At 48.9% G+C, this 13,227-nt stretch overlaps 2 protein-coding genes across 2 annotated transcripts in view; one reads left to right on the plus strand and one right to left on the minus strand.

The window, feature by feature from the left end:
• Positions 1-550, minus strand: part of LOC134498265 (maestro heat-like repeat-containing protein family member 7) — a 29,617-nt gene extending 29,067 nt beyond the window's left edge. Inside the window, exon 1 of the mRNA XM_063304340.1 lies at positions 480-550. Within this exon, the coding sequence (XP_063160410.1) occupies positions 480-550 (71 nt within the window). The remainder of the gene's footprint in view (positions 1-479) is intronic.
• A 12,181-nt stretch (positions 551-12,731) lies between these two features.
• The window catches only part of PGM2L1 (phosphoglucomutase 2 like 1), a 38,588-nt gene continuing 38,092 nt past the window's right edge, over positions 12,732-13,227 (plus strand). The window contains exon 1 of the mRNA XM_063306005.1: positions 12,732-12,977. Coding sequence (XP_063162075.1) covers positions 12,861-12,977 — 117 coding nt within the window. The 5' untranslated portion in view covers positions 12,732-12,860. The remainder of the gene's footprint in view (positions 12,978-13,227) is intronic.

A 13,227-nucleotide genomic window follows, 5' to 3' on the forward strand; every position in this document is an offset into this window, starting at 1 on the left:
TACTTGGCCAATGGTGGCCTATCCAACAAACCATAATTAAGCAAATTATGGCTGAGCGTGATGTTTGAACCCTGTCATTCCTTTCAGGCTTTCACGCTGGGGACAAATCATCATTCCCTAGTCTGCTGTCATTTATTGATTGATTGATTTGAATTTATTAGCTGCCCATGTGCTGGTTTATGTTACCTGCAGCCAGGTAATCTTGGCTGAAGCCAAAGCAAGGGCATTTTATAGTTGCCCTGTTTTGTAAGAGTGCCTGAATGTGATAGCAACTGAGAGGTACCCTGTCTACCACCTTTGCTTAGGGAAAATCATAATATTAAATATTAGACAGGACGTCTAATATGGAGGTGGTGGTCACCCTTTGGCTATCTGCCGTTATTTCAACACTTTCCTGCGCACGTAAGCAGCAGGTGGCTTGGCCGCTCCGGACCACTACCACGAGGTCAGTTCATAAATTGAGGGGGAAGCAAATCTACCTCAAGTCAGTAACGGCGCTCATTGCTTGAAGACAGATAATGTTGGGCTCCGGAAGTTCTTTTTTCACCATCTCCTGTCAACAAGAAAGACACTCCACCCATCAGATGGTCTCAGCTTTGCTGGAAGGGACTTCAAAAGTTTTCGGGTTGAAGACCTCAACCCAACGTTGAGGCCATGTCGGAGCTTGCTAGGACGAGAGGGTGCAAAGCTGAGCAGGTCTGTTTTGGCGAGATCAAGGCTTAGATGGAAAGAGGTCCTGCCCGGCCCACCTGCCAGGCCAGTCTGCCAAGGCAAGCATCTAAAGCAAATCAAGTTAAGGGGAAGGAAGGCAAGATCATATCCGAAGTCCTAAGGAAGTTCTTCTGGGCTTTCTCAGGGATTGCTGAGAAAGTTGTTAACTCCTGGCAAGCGACGGAGTGCCTCAAGGCCCAGGGGGACCATCTCAGCCTGGACATTCTGCTGCTGCTGCTTCCTGTTCCTACGGTCCCTGGCCTGACACCGTTTGTGCTGGGGAATCCAGATGGGTGAAAGGCCCTAAGCAGAACCAGGCACCCGCTCGTTGTGTGCTCATTCCCTCGCTGGTTCTCTGACCCACTGGAGGGGATGGCACGTGGGCAAAAACACAGGGTGGCCCGTACCTATTGCCAGCTGTCCATTGGACTGTTTGAGGTTCCTTCTCCAGGAGTGCCCATGTGCTATTATTCATGATAATTACACATATACAGGTAGTCCTCGAGTTATGACCATTCGTTTAGTGACTGTTAAAGTTACGACAGTGCTGAAAAAAGTGACTTACAACTGGTCCTCGCACTTATGGCTGTAACAGTGTCCCCATGGTCACATGATCAAAATTCAGGTGCTTGGCAACTGGCATGTATTTATGACAGTTGCAGCGTCCTGGAGTCACATGATCACCATTTGTGACCTTCCCAGCCGGCTTCTGACAAGCAAAGTCAATGGGGGAAGCTGGGTTCACTTAATGACCACATGATTCACTTAACGACCACAGCAAAACCCGGTTGTGAAATCGGATGTGACTCACTTAACGACCACCTTGCTTAGCAATGGAAGTTCTGGTCTCAATTGTGATCATAAGTTGAGGACTACCTGTAATATGTAATGCTATGTTTTAATTGTTTTGACATTTTGTACTTTCGTTTATGTTCATGTGCATTTTTCATGAACTGCATTCAGGCATGTTGAGATCTGAATGATGCAAAAAAGTTCATTTTGTTGCAGATAAGCAGAGAAATTAAAAGGTCTTCCTGTGTATTATGGATGTCACTTCTACTGCACTGCTGCAAGTGCCATCTTGACTTTTTTGACCCCACCCTGTGGCCACCCCTGGAAGGAGGAAAAAGAGACAAAAAACATACAGTCATGACTGCAACGACATCGGATGTAAAGATATCTAGAAAGAATTCAGTCATGCTGTTCCAGTTGACGGTCTTGCTGAGAATGGATAAGAACCTGAAGAAACTTTTCTTCATCATGTCATCCTAAAAGGGATTTGGGAAGAGAGGGAGGGAAAAAGGAAGAAAGAGAGAAAACAAAATTTTCTTTTTTTTTTAATTATGCGGAGCAGTCTATATCTTTCCGTTCATTCAGCATTCTTTTATGGGGAAAACGCATAGCAGAAATGCAGCAAGAAGAAGAAGAACAATGATGATGATGATGATGATGATGATGATGATGAGGCATGTGGCATGTGGCATGTGGCTTGACCTAAGGTGACCTTGCCTGAGCTTGAAAAGCAAAGTTAGAACTTGGAAGGGAGACCACCAGGAAATCTCTCTAGGCAGGACTGAGAAGTCAGAAACTATTCTGGAAAAAGGCAATGGCAAATTACTTCTGTAAAGAGTCAGCTGGTTGGCTGGAAGGACACAGCCAAAGTCTGTATTAAACATGCCGCTTTCCTGATGGAAATATCCAACTGTTGGCAGGATCCCTTTTTCACGGGAGCACCGAGGCTGAGCTCATAATAACATCTGAAGTTTCTTACAAACCTTCAAGAGCCAGATGCCTCCTAAGCACTCCTCTCATGTGCCAGCTCAGGGTTTCTCAACCTCAGCAACTTTAAGATGTGTGGACCTTGACTCCCAGAATTCCCCAGCCAGCATGTGTGGACTTCAACTCCCAAAAGGCCCCAGCCAGCATGAGACTGACAAATTTTGGGCATCAAAGTCCACACATCTTAAAGTTGCTCTCTCAAACTGCATAAACAGATTCCGCATCTAGGAAGTCAGACTGGCCAAATATATCAATGTTTGATCCATGAGCTAACTTTTTAAACCAGGGCTGTATTTTTAAGGGAGCAAGGACTGACTTGAGTCTATCCTGCGAATCCAGGTACAGGGAAGGGGCGTGGGTTTTCTTTTTAATTCTCTCCTCTGCAGCACAAAATGCAACAGAGATTCCTTGGCTCTCTATCCAGGACTCGGTGACCAGGGAACCCAAAAAGTGCATTTGGACAAATTTTCCATTGCTTGTCATTCTTTGCAGAAGAGGGCAAAGAGGTTTTGGCCTGTTTGCTCTGCTGCCCCATGAGACAGAAACTCGGGCGCACAGGGGTGGGAGATGTTCAGTGTGGGAATTCAGCGTTGCTTAGATCTTCCAGGAAAGGAAGAGGCTGTTTTACAAACTGGGTGGGGATGCTCCACACCTCTTTTCTGCTGTGGAAATACTCCATCGTGCTCCTCCAAGAGGCCAGCATGAGTTCAGGTTCCTGCGCCGACTGGGGCTCTTCATTTTCTTCCCAAATTGTTGCCATGGCTGAGAGATCTGGGACTAGCCCCACAAGGGTGAGGGGGGGAGAGAGAGAGAGTGGAATTAATTCCTTCTCCCAGTGGGAGGGAAGGGCCCCCTTGCCAGGAAAACCACAGTGTGCTCCAGAGGGAAACCCCAGCAGTTCAAGTAAACCAGTGTTTCTCAACCTTGGCAATTTTAAGATGGGTGGACTACAACTCCCAGAATTCCCCAGCCAGTTGGGAGACATAGCTGGCTGGGGAATTCTGGAAGTTGAAGTCCACCCATCTTAAGGTTGCCAAGTGAGCTAAAGAAATGGGACAAACGCCATTTTGAGTCTTTGGCCAGCCCTGCCATTGGGAAAGTGATGCCCCCGCCTCCGTTGAAAGATGGTGGGAGACCATAAGGGAAGTTCTTCATCGCTTCCTTTTAAACTACAGGCCACCCTTTCTTGGAAGACACAGCTGGGTACCCAAAACTGGCCCTGCACCTCCAGATTAGCCTATTCAGGTGAACGCAGGATCCAGTTTTGTTTTGTTTTATTTTATTTTGTTTGGAAGCCAAATACCTGATCTGTCCCCATGAATATCAAGGAAGGACCGTGGTGGGCTGGTACATGTTTAAGACCGGCTCGGCCAGCCCCATTGCCATCCCTGCACTGCACCACCAACTGCGGAACAGCTGATCCATGCCAGGCATCATAGCCCAGCTCTGCTCTCAACTGGCTTGCCAAATTCCCCCAAATTTAATCATCAGCTCTTGCGAGCTGGCTCCAAGACATGCCACAGATTAAGGAGAGCCGTGTTGCAGGGGGGAACATTGCCATTATTTAATCTGGGGGTTGCTGTAGGAGGGGGAGGGCTGACAAGCGAGGCCCCTGGTCTAATCCTGCCATTCTCTCTGGCATGGTACCATCCTCTCTGCCTCGCCATTACCAGCGGTCAGGGTTTTCCGCCGCCTCGTTTTTTCCTTCTTGGTTTTTCGGTAGATCCTCTTGAGACATCGGAGGAGAGGTCCGCTGTTGTCGGCAGGGAAGTCGTCCAGCATGTCCCCCTGGATCAGCTCCAGGCTATTATGAGGCCGGTCCGAATCTTCCCACCTGAAAGGGAGGGTCCCCTTGAAGATGCTGTTGTCATCTTCAGCTCCTGGGTAGCTGCCCAAATCCATTCTGCAAAGGAGACAAGAATGGGTTGGTTGGGAGACATTTGAGAGCTGTGCCCCGAGTCGGGTGGGCAGGCAACTCCCATCATCCCCAGCCAGAAGGGTCAAGGATGGTGCTGGCTAGGGATGAGGGAATGGCAGTTCCATACAACTGGAGGGTTCCAGATTAGGAAAACTCAGGTTCAACCAATCTGGGGAGGTAAGCAAATTTATATGGATAGGCAAATGGCCTCCAGCATAACACAGCTTCTTAAATATGAATGTCCCCAAAATTAGGATGACATAAAACAGGGGTGTCTGCAGGGTGTGGTCAAAAAACTCAAGATGGCGGCCATGATGGTGCAATGGAAGCTTCCATTGAACCGTCATGGCCACCATCTTGAGTTTTTTGAATACCCCCTGTGGACACCTCTGTATGGAAACAACTATTTTGGCAGTTCAGTTGTCTTCAGATGGATAAAACAAGTCTTAAAAAGTGAATCTCAACATTTGAAGACCACATTTGGAAAGGTTTGCAGCTGGAAATGCTGGGTTCAGATGGGAAGGTCTTGCCATGACCTCCTGCAGGGAATTGTGGGAACTGTAGTTTGCTGACCTTTCCAGGCTGTCCTGGCTAGGCATTATGAGAGCAGAAGTCCAGCACAACTGGAGGACAAGAAGAGAATTCTTAGATACGTTTTGCTATCCTCCCCTTCTGAATTATGACGACATTTCAGATATATACTAAAACACGTAGGCCACTTTCTCACTAGAGCTTAGGAGACTTACAAGAATACATGTATGAAAATACTTATGAGCGAATAATAAAAGCAAAGTGGAACACTCAGGCCACTGTTCAGAAATCCACCTTATGGGCCCCAATCCCCTTGATTTCTCAGGGGTGGGTATCGATGGCACCCTCTCCCAGCTACAGGGTGTTCGTGGGCAGATTCTACTTGGAGCAGTTCGTTTGGAAGATAACGAGATCCCAAGCCACACAGGGTTTTATAGGTAACCACCAGCAGCTGAGATTAAGCTATGAAGTCTCCTGGCAACCTGTGGGGGTCCTGAAAAACAGGGGCCTTCTAAGCCAGTTAATACAAGTCAGGAGACTGGCGGCTGACTTTTGTGCTAGCTGCATTCTCCAGCTTGTCTTCAAGGGCAGACCCAGGCAGAGCAAACTGCAGTTGTCTAAGTATGAGCTGACAGGGGCATGGGTTCAGCCCCTTCTGCTCCAGAAAAGGTGACAATTGGTGGACCAGCCACAGCTGGCCAAAGACTTTTCTAGCCATGGCCTCCACCCGCTGCTGTAGCAGGAGCTGTGAGCCTAGCAGAACAGCCCCAGATCCCTGGCAGTAAGAATTATTGATAAATAGTATAGTCTGTGAAGCATGCCAGTGAGACTCCTTCCTTCCAGATAAACTGAAACGAAGCGAGCAGGGTCTGCTTTTTCAAAAGAGGGCCAAGGAGTTTTCAGTATGGAAAGAAGTGAGGAACCAGCGCTTACTTTTCTGTTAGAAGATCTGCTCTTCAGCTCAGTCCAGCCAACTGGCTCAGAAGCTTTTAGTCCCAACACATTGCAGACAGATGGGGTCACCCTGGAAACCACATGGCAGAGTTGCTATGAGAACACACAGGTAATAAAGGAAGGACCAGGAAGTATGTTGGCTAAAGGGAATGGTCCCCACAATGTATCCCAACACGCCATTCAAAGGTAGACAAGGAGAGTTAAAGTCCAGTTCTGATTTAATGAGAGCAATCATTCCCAATAGTAAGTTCTTCAAAGCCAGGAGGGATGGCTGAGTCCAGACCTGGCATCCCTGATCGATGCTTTTCCATGCAGCCAAGATTTGAAAAGGAGAGGGTTTTCCTGTGGCAATTCAGTCAGATTCATTTATTCATTTTATTGCTCACATATACCAATGAAGAAAAAGAAAGAAAGATAAGACATCTGAATAAAAAAGAATAGGAAAAAAGAAAGAACAGCCCCATCAAAACAAATAATAAATAGAATATATCAATCATAGGTGTTTAAAGGAGGAATTCACCTCAATTTTTAAACTACTAATTCAACTGTGACAACATGGAATTATATTGTCTTGTTATTGCATTAATAATAAAAAGGTAATTCAAAAGTTGAAAGCTGACACATTTCTTTGTGTACATATCACTTTCCAAGAATAAATAGTAAACTTTTTTTTAATAGATCCAATGTTCTTCATAGATAAAGTCCAAATCTGGGGAATGTAATTTAATAACACACTAGCATCTTAACTCCCTTCTCGAAATCTTACTCACAATATTAAGAATGTTCAACCAATATGGTAGAAATTAACCTTTTAAAAATAAATCTGCTGACCGAAAGAGAATTTTTAGATGAATCAATCTCTTCTTTAAGACGGGAAGAAACGTCATTTTTAAAGAAGACGTCAGATCATTGAAAAGCTTAATCTCTTTCCAGCGTGTTCCAATTCTCCATGTTGGCCACTAGAGGGTGCTCACTCATCAGCTGCATATCGAAAATTTAACACTCGGAACCACTTTCTGCAGAACTGACCTTGAATCTATGTTAACCCTTCTTGACACTGCCAACTTTTTGGCATTTGCTGTGGTACCCCTTCTCCAAGATTTCTTGCACAAAATGTTTAATGCACCTGTTCTATTACTAAAACAGAGCTTGGATTTTTCTCATGGGATTCAGACATTATTTTCCTAAGTACTTTAACACTCTTCTGCATGGGATCAGATTTTCTTTCACGTGTATCTTGATTATGTGCCGTTAAGCCATTTTTGACTCCTTGCGACCACACAGATAGATTTTCTCCAGGACAATCTGTCACTAACCTTCAGCTTTTCCAACGGTGCCCCCATCGCCACTGTGACTGAGTCTGTCTACCTTGCTGCTGGTCGTCCTCTTCATCTCTTTCCTTCCACCTTCCCCAGCATTATGGACCTCTCAGGAGATCCGGGCCTTTGCATTGATTGATTGATCATGTGCCATCAAGTCAAGGTTGACTCTTAGTGACCACATAGATAGATTTTCTCCAGGACAATCTGTCCCCAACCCGGTCTTTCAGGGATCCCAACAGCACCCCCATTGCCACTGTGACTGAGTCCCTCCACTTTGCTGCTGGTTGTTGTAAGGGTATGTGGGAAAGACCCTGTGAGATGGGGCAGAGATGCTGCCAAGGGAGCGGTCAGATAAGAGACAGCGTAGCCCGCGGATGGATAGCGGGTGGGGCAAGAGGCTCAGAAGGGACCCTCCCTAGTTTCTTGGGCTGTAAAGGAGATGGCAGGAGATTTGTACTTCCAGACTTGCAAGATTCTGTCAGCGCAGCCTTACAGTAGAGTTAGCTCATCATGTTTCCTGTCTGGTCTACCTGGGAAGGCTGACATCGATCTTGCAAGTCTGAATTTTGGGTGGCTGGGGAATTCAGGGAATTGAAACCCATACATCTTCAAGCTGCCAAGGTTGAGAAACACCAATACGGACCCTTGCAAACAAATAAACAAAAACATTCCTTCAGCTTAAAGTGATTCATTCTGACCGGCACCCCTTCTCCAAGACTTTTGGCATGTTCAATGCACCTGTTCTACTACTAGCTAGTTTCCCACATCACATTAAGCCATGATTTGATTAATTACATTTTACTGAATAAATCACAATTAGCTCAGTATATGCATGACATGCATGCATGCATGGGGCCCTAAATCATAGTTTACAAAAGACTCTAGCTGGGTGACCCAGCAAGGGTGTTGGGAGGGGTCAAAAGGGTGTCAGCTGTACCTGCAGAACTAAAGCCCCGCCCCTCTTTAATATAAGTTGTGATGCAGGTAAAAAGGGGTGGAGCTTTGATACTCAGTTGGGGCTGCCATCTTGACTTTCCTGGCCCTCCCTGTGGATGACTTGTCCTGGAACATGCAAAAAAAAATCAGGTGTCACATTTGAGCAAAATGTGATTCAGGTGCAGAGTTTCAGGAGGAGGAGAAAGACCAAGCATTTATTTATTTCATTTGAGACAGGAATAATAACTCATAAAATCAATTTTTATAAGATAAACAAAATTTTAAAAACGCAAATAAAAGAACTGTCTGCTTAAGTCAGGATTTATGCAGGGATCAAGGAAGCAGCACAGTGTGGCTTAATGGTTAAGGCAGTGATATGATGATGATCATAAGGTGTGGGGGGGGTTGTAAAGATCCCACAGGAATCCCACCCAGGTCGATGCTGGCTTGCTTCCACTGCAGTGTGGAAAGATGGATCCTATTAACCAAGCTTGCAGCCCCTTGCAACGCGGCAGCCAGGCCGTGACGTCATCCCCAGCCAATCAGGAGGGAGCTGCAGAAAGCTAGTGCGCTCTGCCCATCCGCTGTTGCTTTTTGAATGTCTGGTCTTTGTGCACGGGGAGATGGCTGCGCCTCTCCTCTCTGCAGGCACGGGGTCCCGTGGGACTAAAGCTCAGGTGCTCTGACCCCAGGCCAGATGAAGAATGGATTCTGGAGCCAGTTTTCTTCCTCCTAGTTGCAAGGAGATCAGGGTATATTTTGATAAAAGTTTAGGTTTAAGATTACACTGGAAGAGGGGACCAAGAGGCAGCTGCGGGTAAGACAAAGGAAAGCTTTCTTTCTGGAGGGTATTGGTGGCTTGTCATCTGAGCGGACAGGTGGAACGCTGGCAGCCCTGTTAAATAAGCAATGATCAGACAAAGAGCATCCTGGAAAATAAAGATACAGGTATATGGGCAATTCATGCCAAGTACTGTAATTCACCAGCTGGTCTTCAGACGCAATGAAGTCATCGGATGTGATTTCACAATGCTAACCAGAGACCTGCATGATGCAAGCATTCTTATGGATATCACTACATTCGATTAAAGGAGTATTTGTGACATGAGTGGGAGACTTGGTGGGGGTGGGCAGACAATCCCAGCTGGTTGGCTTAGCACAGTGTTTCTCAAGCTTAAGAAGTGTGGACTTCAAGTCCCAGAATTCCCCAGCCAGCCTGCTTTAATTTGTGTGGACTTCAAGTCCCAGAATTCTGGGACTTGAAGTCCACACATCTTAAAGTTCCTGAGGTCGAGAAACACCGGCTTAGCATGAACTGTGAATCACGCTGCTGGGACCCATCTTTATACAAGCCCGGTTTTTACATGGAAAGATTGCTAGTAATATTTGTTTCTAACCACCAGTACCTTGTAACCCATTCCTATTGAGTTTCGTGTGATTCGTTTCTAAGTCAGCATGCTCAGGTTCCACTGCTGTGTGCCATCCTTTGCAGTTCCTACGGAGGAAGTTTCACTTGCTCAGAATTATAATATGTGGATTGATTGATTGAGTTTATATGGGTATCTGAGAGCCAGTTTGGTGTCGTGGTTAAGGCATTGGGCTAGAAACTGGAGACTGTGAGTTCTAGTCCTGCCTTAGGCGCAAAGCCAGCTGGGTGAACTTGGGCCAGTCACTCCCTCTCAGCCCTGGGAAGCAGGCAATGGCAAACCACTTCCAAAAATCTTGCCAAGAAAACTGCAGGGACCTGTCCGGGCAATCTCCAAGGATCGGACACAAGTGAACGGACCAAAAAAAAAACAGTGACTACCTATATCTTTAGACCAGTGTTTCTCAACCTTGGCCACTTTAAGATGTGTGGACTTCAAGTCCCAGAATTCCCCAGCCAGCCATGTTCCTAGTTGCATTCAAAACTATGCTGGGGAATTCTGGGAGTCCACACATCTTAAAGTGGCTAAGGTTGAGAAACACTGGCTTAGTGTGATGGCTGTCCTGAAGCCTTCTCCAGGTGTTTAAGAGACATGACTTTCTTTCACACATTTTGCACTGAAGGCCTTGATGACCCAATTTCCTCCTGCATTTGTTCACATGCTTTCATCCACAAGGTCTTTTCTACCCATAAATAAAACAGTGCTTCCATCTGGGTTAAAAAGAGAAGAAGAAAACTCCAAAATCTAGGTTGAAATCCACAGCCCTAACCCAGAAAGACTTCAAATCTGTTTAAAGCAAGAAAACTTCTAGCAAGAAGCAATACAGAACAGGCTAGGCCTGACACCAGATCAAATTGCATCACCCTCTCCTCCATTTGGGGTGTAAAATAAGGATTTCTGATAATTCCAGCCTTCTCTATTGACCCTCTATTTATATTCCCTGCATGGCTGAGCTCTTGTTTTTTCTCACAATTACATTACACTGGAGAAAGAGCCACAACCTAAGGTTGGTCCTGGCTGATATAGTCAGAGCTAAACCCACATTCACCAGGAAATTTCACTATAGAAGTGGAATAAATAAATATAAATAAATAAATGATGGTGCAATATTTTTATCCCAACAACCCAACAATGACCTTCTCAGCTTAAATCTCCCATAGATTCCTCTCTCCTCAGAGAGTGGGTCTGCTGTCACCATGGTAACAGAGGGGTGGGAAACAGGTTTAAGGATGCTCTGCTTTGCTTTCTGGGCCATAGAAACAGGACAGGTTGTGCCTGTGACATATCAGGTCCTTTACCGGAATGTTTTGTGACCAACCCCCCCCCCCAAAAAAAAAGAATTTGCTTGGATGGCCGAGGGTTAAGCATCCCAAAGACCTCTCTTAACCGCAGAAGTCCTTGTTTCTCAAACCTGTCTCTGGATTTTCTGAATTTTCACAACCCTCTGAACCAGTGTTTCTCAAGCTTGGCAACTTTAAGATGTGTGGACTTCAATTCCCAGAATTCCCCAGCCAGCCATGGGGAATTCTGGGAATTGAAGTCCACACATCTTAACGTTGCCAGGCTTGAGAAACACTGCTTAATGAACCACACAGGTGTAATGCACATTACAACAACGTGGTAGGCTGGGTTTATATAACCACATCTTACCTGGTTAATGAATTAACCCCACTTTCTGGGTTTGCAGAATGCACTGAACCATAAATGAACAGAGAAGCCTGGATTCCACAGCATCCATTAACTCATAAAGAAAAAGTAACCAAGGTGAAAATGAACCAAGTTTAGCATGCTGTGAGAATGCAACTAGGAACTGACCAGGGTAAACATGTGCAGAGGTAAGTGGCTAAGCAACATCCTTGATGAAAACGAGTAGATAATCAATCAATCAGTCAATCAATCAGTGCGAAGGCTCAGCTGTCTTGAGAGGTCCATAATGCTGGGAAAGGTGGAAGGAAGGAGAAGAAGAGGGCGACCAGCAGCAAGGGGGAGGGACTCAGTCACAGTGGCGATGGGGCTACCCTTGGGAGACCTGAAGGGCCAGGTTGGGGGCGGATCCTCCTGGACTCGATAGCACATAATCAACCAACCAACCAATCAATCAACTTGATCTGAAAATCCGAACGAAGGCTGAACGGTCCGGTCCAGGGCTCCCCCCGCACACCTTGGCAGGAGCAGAGCTGCCTCCTCCCCGCAGCCCATCGCAGCCTGGCCGCTTAGCCGACATCAAGCTAACCTTGGCGCAGTGCTTTAGTGGGGGGAGGGGCGCGCGGGGGGGCCGACAGTGCAGCTGGCTCGACGCCCTGCCAACTCTGCCAAGCCTCTTTCCGGGCAAACCCGGCCGGCCCGTTCCTGGGTGCTTGCAACCCCTCCCCGGACGAATGAAGACGCTGCCGCAAAAGCACCTTGCACGTTTAACGCGAACGAGACGGGGGGAGGTCGGTGGGTTCAGCCTTTGCCATTAACCCCGAACCGGCCGGCTCAGCAACCCCCGGAGCCACGAAGGCGAGGCAGGGCGGCGGCTGCGGCCGAGAAACGGAGCCCCTCGCGCTCTCCCCCCACCCGGGAACAAGGCGGCGGGGAGGGAAAAGGGGAAAAAGCGGGCGCGCCGAAGCACCCCGACTACATTTCCCAGCAGCGCCCACGCGGCCCGAGCGGGGGAGCGTGGGCGGGTCCTCCAGCGACGCGCAGAATAGAGAAAGGGGCGGGACCTGCTCGAGTGGGCGGGGCCTGTCGGCTTGACGGCAGAGGTTTGGGCGTCTCCTCCCGGCCGGCTCCGCTAGCCGGGCCCGGGCGCGCGCTGGGGCCGCCGGGAGCGCGCGCGCGCCGCCGCCCCCTGAGAGGAAGAGTTGCTGGGGAGGGGCTGTGTGTCAATAGGGGAGGGGGCGGGCTCTCTTGAGGATGAGGGGAGTCTGGGATATATCTGTATATTTATAGAGGGCTTATATAGCCCCCCCACATTTTGGCTCTTCCTCCCCCCGCCCCCCAGCAATTCCCGTGAGGAGAAGAGGCGAAAAACAGCCTGGGGGAGATTGACAGGCCCCTCCCCCACCCATTTTAGGGAGGCCCCTCCCCCTCCTTCCCCCTCCCCCCTCAGAGCCCCTCGGCCAGGCTGGGGGGGCCGCCGGGAGGAGGAGGCGGGCACGTGACTCCCCCTCCCCTCCCTCCCTCCCTCCCCGCCTGCAGGTCGCTGGCCGCAGTTGCACGTGTGAACGGGAGCGCCGCAGCCGCTGGGTCGACCTGCCCCCCCCGTCTGCCCGCTGGAGGTCCCTGCCGGGCAGAAACATGGGCGACCGCCGGGACGTCGTGGTGGGCGACGTCAACTCCAACCTGCCGATCGCCCGCAGCACCGGCGACGCCCAGCTGGACCAGGCGGTCGGGCAGTGGCTGGCCTGGGACGAGGTGGGTGTGGGCGCGGCGGCGGCCGCCAGCCCCTGCCCCCCGCGCGGGTGGCACGGCCCCGCTCGGCGGAGCCCCGGGGCTGCCCCGGCTCCGGGCGGCTGGGCTTGCCCACCTCCCTTGGGCCGCTCCCGGAGGAGCGCGAGAGGCGGCCCGGGGGGGGGGTCGGTGCGGGGCTGTTGACTGCAGCAGGTAGGCGTTGGCAGTGCCCGCCCGGCCTGGAGGGAAGCCAAGGCTTTGGCCACCTGGCAGC

The sequence above is a fragment of the Candoia aspera genome, chromosome 5 (assembly GCF_035149785.1).
Source record: "Candoia aspera isolate rCanAsp1 chromosome 5, rCanAsp1.hap2, whole genome shotgun sequence".
NCBI classification, from domain to species: Eukaryota; Metazoa; Chordata; class Lepidosauria; order Squamata; family Boidae; genus Candoia; species Candoia aspera.